Consider the following 20,777-nt stretch of genomic DNA (forward strand, 5'->3'; position numbering starts at 1 on the left):
TGTGAGATTTATTTTTGGAAAGTGCAGGAACTACATTTACATTCGTGAACATAGTTGCTTTAAAGGTTGCATAGCAACGTTGATGCTGGGTAATATCTCTTCACATTACCGCTTTACTAAAAAAACAAACAAACTTAAACTTAAATACTTCTTAAATGAGACAAATGGATTTTATATATATCCAATATATCTTTCAAAAACCATCATTCTGTATGATTTATATGCTGCTTCCCTCATGGAGCATGGGAAGTCAACATTTGTTGGTATTACTATATTTAATTTGTGGAGACACTTTAATCGCTAACGAACGATTTTTAAATGTTTTTATTCTTTGTTATTCAAAGCTTTTTGAGTTTTGTTATTTCAGTTCTTTATTCAAAAGAAGGAGCAAAATAAATAACACACTTATAATTAAATATATTCCAATATATTGTGGTTTAATCTTATATTAATATGTTCTCAGTGAGAATTTAAAACAAGAAGAGAAGAGTTTTATATTATATATTATATGACAACTCGTAATAAGAACTTTACTGTTTCAACAAGAACCTCCTTCATAATTGAAAGAAATAAGGAAAATTCCTATTATCTTATGTATACAAATGCCACGTATATTGAATATTTTAAAAGGTTAAATTATTAATTTACGATATACATTAATTTTATAAGATAATATGTAATCTAAAGCATGAGCCTGCCTGAGAAAACCAAGCTAAGGTCATTTTTTGGCCATTTAGGTTTTTTTAGGGCTCTGTAAACAATAGATTTTTTCGACACTAAAGAGTTTAAAATGTGTTTAAATGTTGGTGATGACACACACAAAAAAAAATCTGGTCTGAATTAAGAAGTCACAATATCTGCCTTGCTTTCACTGACCCTATTGTTGTTATTGTGATTTAATATTATGGTCTGTTTACATTTTCATATGACAGGAAATAGGTTCCTGAAACTAATGATATAAGAATCTTCAGGTGTTTCTGTGTCTAAAATGAATACAGAGACGAATAAAGTCAATGTATACAAGCCAAGTTCAGGTATATTTGTGCAGAACTATAAAGTGTAGTGTCTATAAAATCACTAATTTCAGTATTTTTCATGTTATAAATAAAAGTTTGAATATTATATACTGATAGTTTAGTTTTTATTCTATTTACAGCAATAATCACAAAATTGCACATTTATGTCATTTGTATGGTCATGAATTCATTGAAGCTCTAAAATAGATCACATGACTTTAGCCAGGGTTTCACAGGTGGGTCACAAATGATTCTCTGACATTATACTAAATGTGATACGCACCTGAATAAAATGCTGGAAGAAAAACTGAATGAGACATTTGTCAATAAAGCGGTCAACAAAGTGTTCATCTTCTTTAAGTTGTTCAAAATGATCCATCCAAATCTGTATGCATTGGCTTCTGGCTATGTAGTGTGCCTCCACCAGTAAAATCAGGATCTCTCTATTTGTGAAAGCACAATGAAAATAATACTCTATAATGTTATCCATGACCATACAGCAAGATCTAAAATCGAAAGATTGAAAGTCAAGATCAAAAATCAGTAAGTGGAAGAAATGATGTCAGAATGATAAAATATATGGTGCATTATATTATGAAGCAATAGAATAGAATCACAAGAATTGCAGAGAAAAAAGTCATAATTCTGAGATATAAAGTCAGAATTATCATTTATTATTATTATTATTATTATTATTATTATTATTATTATTATTATTATTATTATTATTCGTAGTAGTAGTAGTATTATTATTTTAAACGAGGCAGAAAGAAGCTTCCATAGACATTTTAGAATAAAGGAAAACATTAGATTATAAAAATATATTTCTTCTTTTTCTACCTTAACGGTGAACATGTTGTCTGTAACAGAGTGGTACAAAAAAGCTCCCTTTCCTGAATAAAAAGAATAATATGAATAAGGATTTTGTGTCTGAGGTGGGAAAATATGGTAATTTGGGTGGACTAACATATCTTTAAGTTTGCTCTTAGATTTTGAAGATTACAAAGTGAAAATGTCACGTTTTGTACAATGACACGTGAATGTTGTAACCTGGAAGTATGTAAACGTGACACTTCACTATAAAAGGAGGAGAAATGTTCAATTACAGAAGAATATGAGTTTAACAGATTAGACACATTGCTTCATGTCATAACATGGTTTTACCAGCAGATAGCAGAAAAGGATTGTTGTATTTTCTTATGTACAATTTCTTTTACAGTTAGTGAGATGTATTTATGATTACTGTGTTCACATTTACAAACCTCTTCACACAGTTAGAACAACAACAGTCTATGTGACTGAATCACCTTTCACTGCTTTGTATTATGGAAAAGCATTAAATAAACTCAGCTTTCAAACTTCATGAATTCTTCTATTGTTCAAACTCATCAAAATCAACAAAACTGTGTATCTATAGAACATTTTTCACCTTTACATAATGTTTTATAAACTAATCAATATAATTAAAAAAGCCCAACCAAATTATCTTTATTATTATAGTAAAATATATTTATTCAAAGTTTTAATAAAATAAATAAACCAATAGAATAAAAATAATGTAACTAATGCAGAATATAATTAAGTGTATTATTAATGTGTTATGTGTAACTGAAGTAAATAAGTGTATTGAAGTGTAGGTGTTAAAAATGCAAACAAAATAATAATAATAATAATAATAATAAGAAGAAGAAGAAGAAGAAGAAGAAGAAGAAGATGAAGAATTAAATGTAAATATAATCCTTAGCAAATATAATCCTTATCATGTTAGCTAATCTGCTAGCGACCATAGCTGTCAGTTTAAATTCCATACTAAAATCCTGAAAGGAGTTGATGAGCTTAGATAACGAGAATTTAGTTTATTTCCACAATCTAATATTCAAGTCCATTAAAAAGTCACTTTTCACAACCCTGACTACTGGATTTACACTAAATCCTAATTAGACTAGTGATTAGTCAGATCTGGTGATAAAGGGCTTGGTGACAGATGTATGTTGTCTACCTAGAGAACTTCACTAAGCATTTCATTTACACAACATTATAGTGACTATAAAGATTGTTAGCCTGCTGAAGTCAGTTTGAACAATTATACAGGAGCATTTTTAATAGATGTGGGTGGTGGACAGGGGCAGGAGGTTTTAGAGAGTTTAATCAGGTCACTTGTACAGTCATTTTAAACTGTTTAAATCTATCAAAACATTTGAATATCTGAATATTAATATGGTGTTAAACTAGTAACCAGTCCCGAATCTGCTTAGCTTTCCAGATCAGACGAGAACTGCCGTTCGCTCTTATTTATTCGTTTACTTACTTACTTACTTACTTACTTACTTACTTATTTCCTACATCAAACACAAAATAGTTGTATTTACATTTACACATTCATTCGTTCCCCAAAAGATTCTACACTAACTATTTTAAAACATAACAAACACTTGGTGTAAAAACATCATAAATGCTTTCCTTCTTTTACTGTTAAAATGTACATACAACTTTTTTATATATGATTTGTTTTATTAAAAAAAAAAGATTCTGTTTTTTTTTGGCTACAATTCTTCTTTCCCATATTGCACTTTTCATTAACGTCATACTCAAATTTCTATTCTATTCCATTCCAAATCATTTTCATTCCAATCCCCACTCACATTTTTGATTAAAATTTTACATTGTTTAAAAAACAATCCCAAATCTTTACAATGTAAGAAACAGATGTGAAACTTCTTAATCTCTTTCCTGACACACTTTACACATTGGACTTTGTTCCATTTCTATCTTGGTTAAGATTATGTCAGTAAATACTGCTTTATGTCTTATAACATATTCAAATCTCTCCAGTTTCACTTCCACATACTTCTCTTTCATATTTCTGTTCTTTTTCTGCTTCCGTGTTATCTATTGTCCTAATCCACTTCTTTGGTTTTGAATCTTTGATTATTTTATATTTGTCCCTCAGTTCTTTCTGATCATATTCCTCTTTTGTGTCTTGCATTGCATCCATAACAAACTGTTCTGGTAGAAACTACACCAGGTTACGTATGTAACCCGGTTCCCTGAGAGGGGAACGAGACGCTGCGTCAGTGCTGACGCTATGGGAATGCTTCTTTGAGGAAGTTGTGTCTGAAGCTCTGTGTGCACACACGCCATTTAATGGCTCGGAAAGGACACGTGACGGAGTTAATTACTCGCCAGTAAGTCCATATAAGGGCATCTACGTCACGCTGCTCCAGCTCTCTTTGTCTGAAGGAAGCGGGAACGGATGCCTGGGGCGTGGCCAGCAACGCAGCGTCTCGTTCCCCTCTCAGGGAACCGGGTTACATACGTAACCTGGTGTAGTTCCCTTTCGAGGGAACTCGACGCTGCGTCAGTGCTGACGCTATGGGAATGCCGATACCCACGCCGCCACGCACCAGTCGATGACTGCGCCAGAGGCCGTGAGAGAGCACGAGCAGACTGGGAACAGCACATCATAGGCCCCGCAGTACCTGGGACCCTGGAGTGGGGTCCAAGTCCAGGTCATAGAATCTGATAAAGGTGTGCGGAGAGGACCATCCTGCCGCAGCACAAATATCTTCAATGGGGACACCCCTGGCCAAGGTACTGGATGAGGCGATACCCCTAGTGGAGTGGGCCCTGATGCCAAGAGGTGAGGCATGACCGCGCACCTCATAGGCCTGAGTAATGGCCTCCACCACCCAGTGCGCCAGGCGCTGTTTGGAAACTGGATTACCCCTATTCCGGCCCCCAAAACAGACAAAAAGGGCAGAGGAGTTACGCCACGAGCTAGAGCGGTGGACGTAAGTCCTCAGGGCCCTTACCGGGCAAAGCAAGTGCAGCCTCTCCTGCTCCGCCGACTCATGGGGCGGGGGACAGTAGGCTTGCAGGATGATTGGACATCCCGCCATCCTGGGCACCTTAGGGACATATCCTGGCCTGCGTGCAGGATAGCCTTGGACATACCGGGGGCAAACTCTAGGCAGGCGGGGGCGATCGACAAAGCCTGCAAATCCCCGACTCTCTGAGAGAGGCCAAGGCAAGAAGCAGAGCAGACTTCAGGGTCAGAAACTTCTCAGAGGCTGTCTCCAAGGGCTCAAAGGAGGCTTCCAACAGCCCCTCCAGGACCACGGAGAGGTCCCAGGAAGGAAGGCGTGGCCTAGAGGAAGGCCTCAGCCGCCTAACACCACGCAGAAAGCGAGAGACCAAAGGGTGCCTACCCAAGGAGGCCCCAAGGACAGGTTCGTGGTTCGCGGCAACTGCGGCCACGTACACCTTTAGAGTAGAAGGGGACAGGCCCCGAGAAAAGCAAGACTGCAGGAACTCCAGCACTGTACCAACCGGGCAGTGAACTGGATCCTGAGAGTGCTCGTCACACCAGAGGCGGAAAAGCCTCCACTTCAGAGCATACAGTTTCCTAGTGGAGGGAGCCCTAGCATTCAGCAGAGTCTCTGTCACCTCAGTTGAGAGGCCTGCATCTAGGAGCTGGTCCCCCTCAGGGGCCAGACCCAAAGCTTCCACATCTCGGGGCGGGGGTGAAGAATTGCCCCCTGCGCCTGAGAGAGGAGATCCCTCCTGACGGGAACCTCCCATGGAGTGCCGTACAGGAGGGAGACTAGGTCCGTGAACCAAACCCGAGAGGGCCAACGGGGGGCAACTAGGAGAAGGTTGACCCGGTCGTGGCGCACTCTGGCTAGGACTTGCGGGAGCAGAGCTACCGGGGGAAAGGCGTACAGACGGAGCCTCGGCCACGTCCATACCAGGGCATCCAGGCCCAACGGGGCCGGGTGAGAGAGGGAGAACCACAGCGGACAGTGGGTCGACTCCTCTGAGGCGAACAAATCCACTTCCGGCCGGCCGAAAATCTGACAGATTCGCTTCACCACGTGAGGGTGAAGACGCCACTCCCCGGGCAGAATCTGCCACGCCAACCTGAACAGGGGGCGTGAACGCAGACCGCCCTGATGGTTGATATAGGACACCACCGCGGTGCTGTCTGTTCGCACTAGGACATGACAGCCCTCCAGGTGCGGGAGAAATTGTTGCAACGCTAGGAAAACAGCCCTCATCTCCAGGCAATTTATGTGCCATGAGAGACAGGGGCTCTCCCATAGACCCTGGGCCGGGAGGCCATCTAAGGCTGCGCCCCAGCCCGAAAACGAGGCGTCCGTCGAAAGAGTCCTGCGACGGTGACACGCCCCTAGAATGGGACCCAAGGCCAAGAACCGGGGTCTTTTCCACATAAGGAGGGTACGAAGCCCACGGCGCGTAACCCGTATAACCCTGAGGGGATGCCTGCGAGGATGAAAGCCCGCCCCCTTGAGCCAGAGCTGGAATGGCCTCATGTGAAGCAGACCCAAAGGAATAACGTTGGCTGCTGCTGACATGAGTCCGTGCTCCCTCTGTGCCTTGGCAACAGAGAGGCTGCGGCCTAGCCGAATAGCTTTCACCGCCGACAAGATGGAGGCCACCCGGGTGGGAGACAGATGTGCCCGCATCGTGGTGGAGTCCCAAACCACCCCCAGAAAGGTGGTTCTCTGAGAAGGAGAAAGCACACACTTTCCTGGGTTCAGCCTGAGTCCTAAGGACCTCATGTGGGCAAGCACAGCATCTCGATGCCTGGCTGCCATAGCCTCCGACTGGGCAAGAATGAGCCAGTCGTCCAGGTAGTTCAGTACACGAATGCCCTGGAGACGCAATGGTGCCAGGGCAGCATCTATGCACTTCGTGAACGTGCGTGGTGAAAGGGCTAGGCCAAAAGGAAGGACACGATACTGGTACGCTTCGCCCCCGAAAGCGAACCTGAGGAACTGAGCTCCGGCAGAATGCTTATGTGGAAATAAGCATCCTTGAGGTCGATCGTGACAAACCAGTCCTCGGATCTGATCTGGGACATGATCATCTTGAGCGTGAGCATCTTGAACTTGTAAGTCTTCAGAGTACAGTTCAGAGCCCGCAGGTCCAGAATCGGACGCAGCCCCCCGTCCTTCTTGGGAACAACAAAATATCGGCTGTAAAAGCCGGAGTCCCGCTCTGGGAGGGGAACATGCTCTATGGCCCCTTTCTCCAGAAGTGAGAGGAGTTCCTCCCGGAGGAACGCCGCCTGGTGCCCGCCCACATTTGTGGGCAACACACCCTGGAAACACGGAGGACGGGAGGAAAACTGGATCCTGTACCCTCTTTCCACAGTATTCAGGACCCACTGAGACACCCCTGGCAGAAGTTTCCACGCTGCCAGGCTGCCTGACAGTGGCATCAAACTTGTGCAGACCTCCCGGGCGCCCTGAAACAGCGCACCGGCAGGCGCGAACCCGGGAAGATCCGCACAAGAAAGGGGAGCCGACACAGGCCCCACTGCCCCCCGAAACGACAAAGGCGGCGGGGCTGGCAGTAGGGGGAGCGTCTCTGAATAGGGCGCTCCCAGGAGCCCCTGCCCTCGGGCATCAGGACTCCTTCGTGGCTTGCTTGGCTGAGAGGACAGACCTAAGGTCCTCTCTCACCGGACGGGTCCGGGTCCGGGCATGTGAACCGGCCTCCCTAGTTTTAGACGGGGGGGCTTGGGCCGCCACACTAGCTCTTCTCACTGCCCTGAGTGAGCTAGAAGGGGGGGAGCGGCTAGATGATGGCCCAGGCTGCTCCCCGCGGCGAGGGAGAAACTCCTTGAACGCCGCTGACTGGCGTTTCACCTCCTGATGCCTGTCGACGACAGTACTAACTGCGTCGCCGAACAAGCCCTGAGGTGAAACTGGGGCGTCCAGGAGAAAGGACTTATCCTTCTCCCTTATGCCTGTCAAATTAAGCCACAAGTGCCTCTCTGCGGCAACCAGCACAGCCATAGTACGGCCTATAGAGCGGGCCGTCTGCTTCGTGGCACGGAGCGCGAGATCAGTGGCGCGGCGGAGCTCGGACACCGCCTGAGGTCCCAGCCCTTCACCGCCATCCAGCTCTGCTAGCAGATCAGCCTGGTAGGCCTGCAAGACCGCCATGGTGTGCAGCGCTGCACCCGCTTGACCCGCTGCCTCATAGGCCTTACCCACAATGGCCGAAGTGGTCCTACATGGCTTGGATGGAAGGGCAGGTTTTCTCCATGCGGGCGATGCAGGGGAGAGATAACTGGCTAGCATCTCTTCAACCCTCTGCATCGTCTGCATATACCCATGGTCTTCAAGCCCATTAATGGCTGAATAGTCTGACATGGCTGGAGAAAATACACGCGCCGAAAAGGGATTTTTCCAAGACCTCGATACCTCAGTATGGAGGTCTGGAAGAAATGGCAGACGCCTGCGTGCAGGTGGCTGACGGCCTGAAGTGAGAAAGCGGTCGTCCAGCTTAGAATGGGCGACACCAACTACCTCCTCAGGCCAATCTAAATTCAGCTTCTCAACAGCCCGAGTTATTACCTCGACCGTTCTGAGGTGGAAAGCCCCTCCCCTTCGACATCGAGCTCCTCAGAGCCGGATGCGGAAAGCAGCATGCTCTCTTCCGGGTTGGGAGAAATCGCAGCGCGAGCTCCCGAACGCGAAACCGAGCGATCGGAGTCAGGGGAGAGGGCAAGAGAAAGGTGAACACCCGTCTCTTGCTCCGCCTCCGCTAACTCAACCTGGGAACCCCATGATTGGAGCCGCCGCGCTGCCTTGGCAGACGCAGGACCCGAACCACGAGGCGCAGCCGAAGCTGAAAACACAGCCAGGCGGGATCGGAGCGTGCGGAGAGGGAATCCCTCACAATGCACGCAGCCGGCTCCCTCGAGAGCCGACCGGGCATGCTCCTCTCCCAAACACACCACACAAAGAGAATGCGCGTCGTCCGCCGTGATAAAGCGGGGGCAAGGATGCACGCATCTCTTAAAGTGCTTAGACTGCAACATTTTGCCTAGTCTTTCCCTATTTTTTTTCTTTCCCTGCACTTGACAGACAGACAAACGACACACATACACAGAGCGCTTCCTGAAGACAAAGAAAGCTGGAGCAGCGTGACGTAGATGCCCTTATATGGTCTTACTGGAGTAATTAACTCCGTCACGTGTCCTTTCCGAGCCATTAAATGGCGTGTGTGCACACAGAGCTTCAGACACAACTTCCTCAAAGAAGCATTCCCATAGCGTCAGCACTGACGCAGCGTCGAGTTCCCTCGAAAGGGAACTCATTTTTAAATACATATGAAATGTCCTGTACTCTTGTTATTCCTGCTACCATCCACTTCTTAATAAATATTGACATGATGTGTAGAGAAATTATATTCAGTATTAAACTTTTTGGCATCTGTTTGGTTCCAAAGAATGCTTTTCCAGAACCGGTCAGGCTTTTTTTTTTTTTTTTTTTTTTTTTTTAATATATATAGATGTTTTTTTTCTACTCTGGCCTTTCTATTCTTGAGGCTTATGAATGGTTTGCTATCATCTACTACTGTTGTCTTCCGTGGATGGCCAGGCCTTTTTATGTTGCTGAGCTCACCATTGCATTCTATTTTTTTATCAGTATCTACCAGACTGTTGATCTGGCCACTCCTAATGTTCCTGCTATCTCTCTGATGGATTTGGTTTGTTTATGAAGCCTAATGATGGCCTGTTTGACTTGCATGGAGAGCTCCTTTGAAGGCATGATGTAGGTTCACAGCAACAGATTCCAAGTGCAAATACCACACTTAGGATCAACTCCAGACCTGTTACCTGCTTAATTGATGAAGTAATAATGAAGGAATAGCCTACACCGGTACATGAAACAGCTTTTGATTCAACTGTCCAATTACTTTTGGTAACTTGAAAAAAAGGGGTTGTGGCTACTCTCAAGAGCTGTAATTCCTAAACCCTTCCTCCAATTTGGATTTAAATACCCTCAAATTAAAGCACACTATAAATATACAACTATAGCTTGGATATGTTTTGGTAAATACCTAAAAAAAAATCTAAAATTGTGCCTGTGTCAAAATATATATGGTCCTAACTGTATATGAAAATTGTACTCTACTTCTAAAGATTATCAGTCAAGAACGAAATGTATTGTTGCAACTTTGAAATTTGGCCAACAACTTATAAGATCAAATAGTATTCATAACAGTGAAGGTTTAATTATGCAATTTATTGCTTTTATATTAGTTTTCTTGTTGTTGTTGTTGTTGATGATAGTTGATAGAAGCAATATTCTAAAATGTGCAGAAGTAGCACTGGGTTAAACAAACAAACAACAACAGCAACAACATCAATACTACTACTACTACTACTACTACTACTACTACTAATAATAATAATAATAATAATAATAATAATAATAATAATAATAATAATAATAACCTTCAACTATATGTACTAGGGCAGTCTAGGTACCGCCCTATTAAACGCGGTTTTCACCTGAATGACCGGTGCGACAGCCTATTGGCTGCTGCTCCAGGTGTATTTAAGGCGTAGTTTGTCAACTGGGTACGCATCATACAATTAATACACATTTAAGGTGTATTTGTTTATAGCCAGGTTATGGTCCCGATTGGTACGACGTTGCTGTTGGGTACAGGCTGTCTTTCACTCCAGGTTGTGTGTGCTCTGGATTACCTGCATATTTGAAGTTCGTTGATTACAGATAAAGCTGTGAGTAACTGAACCTGTGTGCTTTACGCTCTACTTCCGGGTATGTACATTCAGTCCTTTTGAGCATAATCGGGGTGGTGTTTTTGACTATTGATTTTATTAACTTTTTATTTATTTTAGTGCATCTGCTCGTAAGCACATCGTTGCTGCGGACTGCATGGCGAATGCTCCCTAGACCACGTGAAGACTGCACTGTTTTGTTCTGCTGCTATTTTTATGACCGTGATTGTTTATTTGATTACTTTTTGTTTTTGTTTGTCACGCTCATGCTGGTGGCTTAGGTGAAGTGGGGTTAGTTCGAGCCGTCTTGAGCGAGAGGTTCCGTTAACGGTGCCTGCTCAACTTCACCGGTTGTTATATCGCCACCAACAGCGTGTTTGTTTTGTTTAATGTTGATTTTTGAGTTTTCTGTGACTCCTTTCAGCTTTAAGTTTTGTCCTTTTGTTAACTTGTTTTTTTGTAATTAGTGTGCTTTAATTTGAAGACTGTCTTCATGTGCATTGTTTGCTTTATTTTTTTCCTCTTGGTTGTGCTCTTCTTGTTTAACCCCTTGCTGCTCCATGGCATGTCTAGGTTTGAGCTGTTTGACACGAACCTAGTGTTACATTTTTCTGTTTGATCCTGGTGGCCAGTAAATTGTCCATTGTGTTCCCCTTTACGGGTGCACTTATTCTAATGCAAGTTGTTGGGTTGATTGTGAGTTGAACTAAGTTTTTTATTCTTTTGTTTTTCATTAGCTGGAGGCCCCAGTGAGGGAAGCTAGCTGTCTTGGCCCTGTGGTGTTTCTCACAGTGTTTGTTTGCCATTGATATCTGCGTTTCCCTCACTTAGAGTGGGTGTGGTGTGAGTGTTTGGGAGCAGTATGTCTTAGGATACTCCCTGTTCAGCTAGCTACCCTACTGGTAAGCCTCCGCCAGAAAGTTTCTTGTCTGTCTTTATTTTTTTGTCTCTGTTTGGTCAGTTTTTATTATTAATTATTGTGTAATAAAAGTATTTGATATTTGTATCCACGTCTCCTGCCTTCAGTGGTAACGAACCTGTGTGCTCTATTTCTGGTATAAATTTCCCCATTTATAGAAACAGGGTGGCGTAGTCTGCTCTAATCCTTAGTTGTATATGGTGCCAAGTCTTGCCATCCACCGCCCCGCCACATATATGTAACTATGAGGTTTTTTTTTTTTTTAATCACAATTCTGGAGATGTACACATGGTTCGACATGCTCTTTATCACTATTCAAATTATGGTTCATTTTAACTTGATTAAACCTTTTCTCTCAGTTCCTTTTCACTCGGTTTCTTTACACTGTATCACTAAAACTCTGGGTCCACCAAAAAGTTCCCCTTAGATGTGACAAATTCAGAAAATGAATGAAAATCCTTGGTCTTGGGTTTGACTGAAGATCATATTCAGAATATTTGATTTTCACACACTGTGTATACATTTTACACTATGTTTTTAGCTTTCTTTGTTTAGCCACATCATTATCACAATTTTATACAGACATCCAATAAATCCAGCTCAGTATGAGCTTGGATATTATATTACCCCAGGTACAATAGATTATCTGTATAGTTACACAGAATTATAGCAATGATGTCTTTTTGTGACTAATGTGAATAATGTCTTGTGTTTTATTTGAATTATTATTCCAAGTCTTAAGTCCTGAACTTCAAACCATGTGACTGGATCAGCAGAACAAACATGGGGATGTTAGAATAAGAAAAAGGACAGAATAAGACTTTTATGACTAAATCATGTATTTGCATTTTTATTAAAATGTTTTCTTACATCAGACTTAAACCCAGTAAGAATGTTAAACTGAACATAGACAGCATTTAAAAATGTTATACATTAGAGTTATAGTGACTGTCAGTAAATGCATTATATTTGTTTATTGGTTATTGAATGTAATGTTTATTAAATATAATAAACCCCAGACCCTATGATGCTTTATCTTTATTTTAAGGGTGAAAAATCAACAACAAAAATAAAATCCCCCCAAAGGACTTCACTATTATATGTAAAGACACTAAAGAAGCAGCGCTCCTGAGTAGAGACCAGGTAAAGGACAAAAGATCAATCTGTTCCTTCCCCAGAATAATCAACATACTCTATTACATAGACTTTGTATTAGTATCATTTACTGAAAGTGGACACTTTATTAATACACAATTAATTATATACACTGATGTCATATCTATTCATATAAGAGGTGAAAATCATGAACATTTAGGAGGGGGAAAGCAGCTATTACTTATTACTTTAGCTTATTACGATCCAAATGACAAGACATTACAGACAGAACATGAGGACTCAGGACACAAAGGGACAGGGGAGCTAGACTCACAATGGTAGGAGAACATTGACAGTGTAAATAAATAAACAGAATTAAAAACAGAGCCTCATGTAGTCTGTTTTTTTTTTTTTTTTTTTTTTTTGAGCTAAATAAATTGACAGCAAAGTACAGTGGGTGGCACCAGGACTCTTAGCTCTACATCAGGGTCATCTCTCTGCCCACTGGTGCTTTTCTCTCTTTTGTCCATTTATTTATACTGAACTGATAAACAGTGAACTGTCAATTCAGGTGGATTACAGACTTTAACATGAACTGTGAGTAAACATTTGAAGTGACGTTTCATATAAGAGCTCGTTCTGAGCTGAGATCTAGTGATTTTTTTAAAGTGCTTTTTTTAAAGGACATCCAGCTGGCCCGCCGTATTCGCGGAGAGCGCGCTTAAATCTCTATTCTGTCTAATGTACACAAAGGCTCTTTTAAGAGCCACCACAGTCTCTCTGATTAATGAGCACTTCTTCATCTCTCTCTCTCTCTCTCTCTCTCTCTCTCTCTCTCTCTCTCTCTCTCTCTCTCTCTGTGTGCTCAGAGTTTGTTGTATAAAGTTCACTTTGTGTGTATCTGTATATCAATTACTTACACCCCCATCTCTGACAAGTTAGTGTATGTATATATATATGTATATACATATATACATATATATATATATATATATATATATATATATATATATATATATATATATATATACACAATTTTGACACTAATCTCAGTCTAAAACTCAGTGTTGGAGACAATATTGCACATTTAGACTATAAACCTTATAGATTCTGTAATATTTTGTGTATATTAATATGTGTAACTGAAGTAAATAAGTCTATTGAAGTGTAGGTGTTAAAAATGCAAACAGAAGAAGAAGAAGAAGAATTAAATGTAAATATAATCTTTAGCCTAATGTTAGCTAACCTGCTAGCAACCATAGCTGTCAGTTTAAATTCCATACTAAAATCCTGAAAGGAGTTGATGAGCTTAGATAACGAGAATTTAGTTTATTTCCACAATCTAATATTCAAGTCCATTAAAGTCACTTTCCACAACCCTGACTACTGGATTTACACTAAATCCTACTTAGACTAGTGATTAGTCAGATCTGGTGATAAAGGGCTTGGTGACAGATGTATGTTGTCTACCTAGAGAACTTCACTAATCATTTCATTTATACAACAAATTAAAATACAGAAGCACTGATGAAATACATACGTGAAACAAGTTCCTGTGTGTGTGTGCGCGTGTGCCTGAGACTCACACAGAGAAAGGAGATTTGCACGTTGTATGAAAAAGTGGGTGGCTCTTAAAAGAGCCTTTGTGTTGATAAAGATGGCGCTAAGGCGCTTTACTTGGAGCTGGTGTACTTGGTGACGGCCTTTGTGCCCTCAGACACGGCGTGCTTGGCCAACTCTCCGGGAAGCAACAGACGCACGGCAGTCTGGATCTCCCTAGAGGTGATGGTGGAGCGCTTGTTGTGGTGAGCCAGACGAGAAGACTCACCGGCGATGCGCTCAAAAATGTCGTTGACGAACGAGTTCATGATGCCCATGGCCTTAGAGGAGATCCCGGTATCGGGGTGCACCTGCTTCAGGACTTTGTACACGTAGATGCCGTAACTCTCCTTCCTGGTCTTTCTGCGCTTCTTGCCGCCTTTCCCTGCCGTCTTGGTCACGGCTTTCTTGGATCCCTTCTTGGGCGCGGTCTTAGCTGGTTCAGGCATGGTGTTGCTGTTCGAATGAACTGAGAGAGAATGAGTAACAACCACCTAGCGTCTGCTCTATATACAGTCTGACATTGTAATTAGGCACAAGAGAACAAACGTGTGTTATTGGTCATAATCCCAAAGCTCCTGATGCGGAGCGCCTCCTCCCGCTCCTCCTACACACTTACTCCTCCCCCACTGTCCCCTCTGTGCTTTGTTCCCCTTCCGCCGTTTTACACTCAACTTTGTGCTTTATGACAAAAGGGGGAAAAAAAAATCCTGTTTCTACCACCAAACTTTACACGCATTTCTCACACACTATGAAAGAAAAAGAGTAAAATCGAGGCATATACACGAACTGACTTATATAATACTGGACTTAAAAGCATTTATAATACAAATTTCATCTTACACGGTTTTTGACATCATTTGCATCACACAAACACAGTAAATAAGGAACACCTCTTTGTGGATATTTGGGTGGCTCTTAAAAGAGCCGTTGTGTTGACGTGGTTTGGTGTTGAACGTTTATCCGCCGAAGCCGTACAGAGTGCGTCCCTGGCGTTTCAGAGAGTACACCACATCCATGGCGGTGACGGTCTTTCTTTTAGCGTGCTCGGTGTAGGTGACGGCGTCACGGATGACGTTCTCCAAGAATACTTTCAGCACACCGCGAGTCTCTTCGTAAATCAGGCCGGAAATACGCTTAACACCGCCACGGCGAGCCAGACGGCGAATAGCCGGCTTAGTGATTCCCTGGATGTTATCTCGAAGGACCTTACGATGACGCTTTGCGCCCCCTTTGCCGAGTCCCTTACCGCCTTTACCTCTACCAGACATGATACTACTTTATCAAAGTGAAACCGCTCAATAAAATACACCACACAGAGGCCGAATATTTATCCTCCATCTCCTGGACCTAGTTGAGAACAGGCAAGGAGGCGGGTCTAAGACCAGCGCTCACACAATAGAAGCCGTTCATAAACAAAGAGAAAGTCACAGCTTTTAACTTACTAGTGTATTTTTCTGCTGCAACCTCTCTGTACACACAAGGATCATCATCATCATCATCATCATCATCATCATCATCATTATTATTATTATTATTATTATTATTATTATTATTATTATTATTATTGATGTTGTTACTATAAGTCTTAGTAGTAGTAGTAGTAGTAGTAGTAGTAGAATTTAACCCAAGGTATACAAAGTGAGTATTTGAATAAAAATATCCAGACCAACACCCAGCAATGTATGGAGGTTAGTAAGAGCACTCTGTGGTTGTACAACATTAACCTGCACTGTTTAGATGTAAAACATCCATTTGAGCACATCTGTGGCTTGAGAACTGTATTCTATACTCCTAGGTCCACTACTAGGAGGCCCGGTGTTCCCCGATCATCTGGGTACATTATAAACCGAGCCCATGTTTAACCCTGATAGTAGATTACAAGAAACACAGAAAGGAATGTAAAGACAACATTCAGGAGTCATACAACCTGGTGCAAACTGTGCAGGACAAGACAAACAAGACAGTGCAGGACAAAAGACAGTGCAGGGCAAAAAACAGTGCAGGCACAAAGTTACAAGACAATACAAAAACTACAAAAAAAAAATGCAATATAGAAAAGAAAATATACAGTAACAGAAACAGTGCCAACATATACTGTGTGAATACTGAATGTTCAAACAATATTTCGTGCAGTAACATTAGAATGAACACAGTTTCTTAGCAGCAGGTCCTTAGGATAATACAGTTGAGGCCAAAATTATTAGCCCCCTTATGAAATTAGACAAAACTCTTGATTTCCCCATGGAAATGACCATTAACAACAAGTGTTTTATAGTGTATTTGTTTCCAAAATAACAAAGACAAAATGTCCACTAAGTTTGATTAGGATTTTTAATTGAAATAGTGAGTTGAAACAAGAAAGGGCAAAAATGAAACGTCCAAAATTATTAGCCCCCTGGTCATTAATAGTCAATAGTGTACCCTTTTGGTGCCACAACTGACAACAACCTCTTAGAGTAGTTCTTTACTAGGTTGGCACAGGTCTCCTGAGTGATTTTAGCCCATTCTTTCATTGCAAATTGCTCCAGCTGGTCCAAATTGTGTAGTTTCCGAGCATGGACATTCACTTTGAGCACTCGCCAGATTCTCAATAGGATTGAAGTCCGGGCTCTATGCAGACCACTCCAGGACCTTGGTTTTGGTATCCTTCAGGAACTGTTGGACCAATTACGATGTATGCTTTGGATCATTGTCTTGTTGAAAGGCCTATTATGAGGCATATTATCCCTCAAAATGTCAACATAATTGTCATTTTTGATGATGCCATGCACTCGAACAAGGCTCCCTGTGCCTGAAGCTGCAAAACAGCCCCACAGCATGATGCTCCCACCACCATGTTTAACTGTGGGAACCGTGTTTTGTGCAAAAACAGCAGAAAAGTGTGCAAAACAGCATGTAAACAGTTTGATGGATTGTAAGCAGCATGTAAACAGTATGATGTGTCAGTGTGTGTTTTCTGTGGGTCTGTGCAGTCCATACAGATGATGTGTTTGTATGTTGTGCTCAGTACAGTTCAGTTCAGTTATTGAGAAGTCTGATGGCTTGTGGGAAGAAACTGTAACACAGTCTGGTCGTGAGGGCCCGAATGCTTCGGTACCTTTTTCCAGACGGCAGGAGGGTGAAGAGTGTGTGTGAGGGGCGTGTGGGGTCTATAAGTAGACTCTGTTTGTTATAGATAAACAAGACAACAGCTGAACAACAGAGTCTGATACACTGTACACTCTGTTGTACTCAAAGCAGAGCAATGCAGTGTGATTGTGATAGGTGTGTGTGTGACTGCCAGAATCTGGAAATCAACATGTAAACTGGTTATTAATCACTGTCTCTCTCTCTCTCTCACACACACACACACACACACACACACACACACACACACACACACACACACACACACACACACACACACACACACACAAAGTCCATATATATTTGGACACATGCACACAGTAAGTCCATATATATTTGGACACATGCACAATTTTCATATGTATGCCACAGAATAAATTGAAAATGAAAAAAAAAATAATAAAAAGATGCATTTGAAGAGCAGATGTTCAGCTTTAATGTAAGGGATTGAATAAAATTAAAAAGTAATAGGTTCAGGAGCTGCAACCATTTTTATGCACAGTCTCCACATTTTCAGGGGCTCAAATGTAATTGGACAAATGGATATAATCATAAATAAAATGTTGATTTTTAATATTTTGTTTAGAATCCTTTGCAGGCAATGACTGCCTGAAGTCTGGAGCCCATGGACATCACCAGAGACTGGGTTTCCTCCTTTCTGATGCTTTACCAGGCCTTAACTTCAGCTGTCTTCAGCTGATGTTTGTTCGTGAGTCTTTCTGCCTTTAGTCATCTACTACTGTTGTCTTCCGTGGACGGCCAGGCCTTTTTATGTTGCTGAGCTCACCATTGCATTCTATTGTTTCTCAGAATCTACCAAACTGTTGATCTGGCCACTCCTAATGTTCCTGCTATCTCTCTGCTGGATTTGTTTTGTTTATGAAGCCTAATGATGGTCTGTTTGACTTGCATGGAGACCTCCTTTGAAGGCATAATGTAGGTTCACAGCAACAGATTCCAAGTGCAAATACCACACTTAGGATCAACTCCAGACCTGTTACCTGCTTAATTGATGAAGAAATAATGAAGGAATAGCCTACACCGGTACATGAAACAGATTTTGATTCAACTGTCCAATTACTTTTGGTCACTTGAAAAAAAGGGGTTGTGGCTACTCTCAAGGGCTGTAATTCCTAAACCCTTCCTCCATTTTGGATTTAAATACCCTCAAATTAAAGCTGAGAGACTTTCAGCCCACTATAAACATACAACTATAGCTTGGATAAGTTTTGGTAAATACCTAAAAAAATCTAAAATTGTGCCTGTGTCCAAATATATATGGTCCTAACTGTATATGAAAATTGTACTCTACTTCTAAAGATTATCAGTCAAGAACTAAATGTATTGTTGCAATTTTTAAATTTGGCTAACAACATCAAATCGTATTCATAACAGTGAAGGTTTAATTATGTCATTTATTGCTTTTATATTAGTTTTCTTCTTGTTGTTTTTGTTAGAAGTAGCAGTAGAAGCAATATTCTAAAATGTGCAAAAGTAGCACAGGGTTAAACAAACAAACAACAATACTACTACTAACCCTAACCTGAATCTATTTGTGAGGTTTTTTTTAAATACAATTTACTACTAATACCACCACCACCACCACCACCACCACCACTACTACTACCACCGGCAGCAACATTACTACTACTTAAAGGAGCAAATTGTAGGAGCAAATAGAAGCAAAATTGGCAATCAAACATCCATCGTAATTCTAGAGCTCTGTACCTGAGGTAATAATTAGCTCATAATAATCAACACTGGTGAATTTTGCTCTCTTTCTGTTTAAACACAAAACAAAGAAAAAACACATTTTTTGTCCATTCTACTATATTTTAATATGTAATTACAAATTAGATAATAATAATAATAATAATAATAATAATAATAATTCAGCCTTCTGTTTACTCAGTAAGGCAATAATCTTATTTTCCCAGCTTCAGTTGGACTCTGCTTCATTAAATATTCAAATATACTAAGAGGAGATGACGACTACATGTGGTCTTTGAGTACAACATCCTCATCATCAATACAACATTGTCAGACTGTATATTTACAATCACACCTTCCAGTGTCACCCACATGAGGATGAGATTCCCTCTTAAGTCCGGTTCCTCTTAAGGTTTCTCCATAAGGGTGTTTTTCCTCACTACAATCACTTGAGTCACCTCAGGCTTGTTCATTAGAAATAAATACAAACACATTTAAATACAAGTCTAATACTATCTTTGAGTTTTTGTTTTATATTAATCTCTAAATAACTAAATATGTTGTGTTCATGTTCTGTGAAGCTGCTTTGAAACAACATCCATTGCTAAAAGCACTATACAAATAAGTGTGTATTTATTTTCAATTACTCTTCTTATCCCTGAACACAATATTCCTAACACAAACTCTCTGTACTGTGTCTGTAAATCATTTCTCTAAAGCAGATTCACATTTACATACATGTGAGATATTTATATACAATATACATACATACATATATATATATATATACACACACATACATATACATATATACATACATATATACACACACACACATATATATACATATATACATACACACATATATATATATACACACACACACACACACACACAAAGTGAACTTTACACGACAAACTCAGCCCTCTCTCTCACACAGATATGAAGAAGTGCTCATTAATCAGAGAGAATGTGGTGGCTCTTAAAAGAGCCTTTGTGTACATTAGACAGAATTGAGGTTTAAGCGCGCTCTCCGCGAATACGGCGGGCCAGCTGGATGTCCTTAGGCATGATGGTCACTCTCTTGGCATGAATGGCGCACAGGTTGGTGTCCTCGAACAGACCGACCAGGTATGCCTCGCTAGCCTCCTGCAAGGCCATGACGGCCGAGCTCTGGAAACGCAAGTCGGTCTTGAAATCCTGAGCGATTTCTCGGACCAGGCGCTGGAAGGGCAGCTTACGGATAAGCAGCTCAGTAGACTTCTGATAACGGCGGATCTCCCTCAGAGCCACGGTGCCGGGCCTGTAACGGTGAGGCTTCTTCACGCCGCCGGTAGCCGGGGCGCTCTTGCGAGCAGCCTTAGTGGCGAGCTGCTTCCTGGGCGCTTTGCCACCAGTGGACTTACGGGCGGTCTGCTTGGTTCTTGCCATAGCGTCGAGCTGTGAACTTCACGGAGGAAAAACACACAATAAACGGCGCTGGCGAACGCTGTCTATTTAAGCCCTAAGGCCGCCCTGTTCTTATTGGGCGGATTGAAAGCACACGTCTGCCATTGGATAGAGCGTGTTACGTCACCTGATGACTATTGGACCGTTCTCTATCACGGACACAGTTTGATACCCAAACCGCCCGCCCTTATTTTACTGGCGCTCTCAGTAGCACAGCGCTTTTGTTTTCTGTAAGCAACCTACTGTCTCTTTGTGTCGTTTAGACAGCAGGCTTCATTATTTATTATCGTTA

The 20,777-nt window shown here is 41.8% G+C and overlaps 3 protein-coding genes across 3 annotated transcripts; all 3 read right to left on the minus strand.

Annotated features, from left to right (window-relative positions):
• Positions 1 to 14,159: 14,159 nt before the first annotated feature.
• On the minus strand, positions 14,160 to 14,877 carry LOC125139640 (histone H2B-like). The gene has a single exon (XM_047804240.1). The coding sequence runs from the start codon at positions 14,644 to 14,646 to the stop codon at positions 14,272 to 14,274; it is 375 nt and encodes a 124-aa protein (XP_047660196.1). The 5' UTR covers positions 14,647 to 14,877; the 3' UTR covers positions 14,160 to 14,271.
• Positions 14,878 to 15,101: 224 nt separating this feature from the next.
• On the minus strand, positions 15,102 to 15,480 carry LOC125139654 (histone H4-like). Its single transcript, XM_047804335.1, has one exon. It carries the CDS (start codon positions 15,466 to 15,468, stop codon positions 15,157 to 15,159), a length of 312 nt encoding a protein of 103 aa, XP_047660291.1. The 5' UTR covers positions 15,469 to 15,480; the 3' UTR covers positions 15,102 to 15,156.
• Positions 15,481 to 20,009: 4,529 nt separating this feature from the next.
• Positions 20,010 to 20,563, minus strand: LOC113663770 (histone H3). Its single transcript, XM_047804330.1, has one exon. The coding sequence runs from the start codon at positions 20,465 to 20,467 to the stop codon at positions 20,057 to 20,059; it is 411 nt and encodes a 136-aa protein (XP_047660286.1). The 5' UTR covers positions 20,468 to 20,563; the 3' UTR covers positions 20,010 to 20,056.
• Positions 20,564 to 20,777: the final 214 nt, after the last annotated feature.

Source organism: Tachysurus fulvidraco, chromosome 19 (genome assembly GCF_022655615.1).
Source record: "Tachysurus fulvidraco isolate hzauxx_2018 chromosome 19, HZAU_PFXX_2.0, whole genome shotgun sequence".
Classification (NCBI taxonomy): Eukaryota; Metazoa; Chordata; class Actinopteri; order Siluriformes; family Bagridae; genus Tachysurus; species Tachysurus fulvidraco.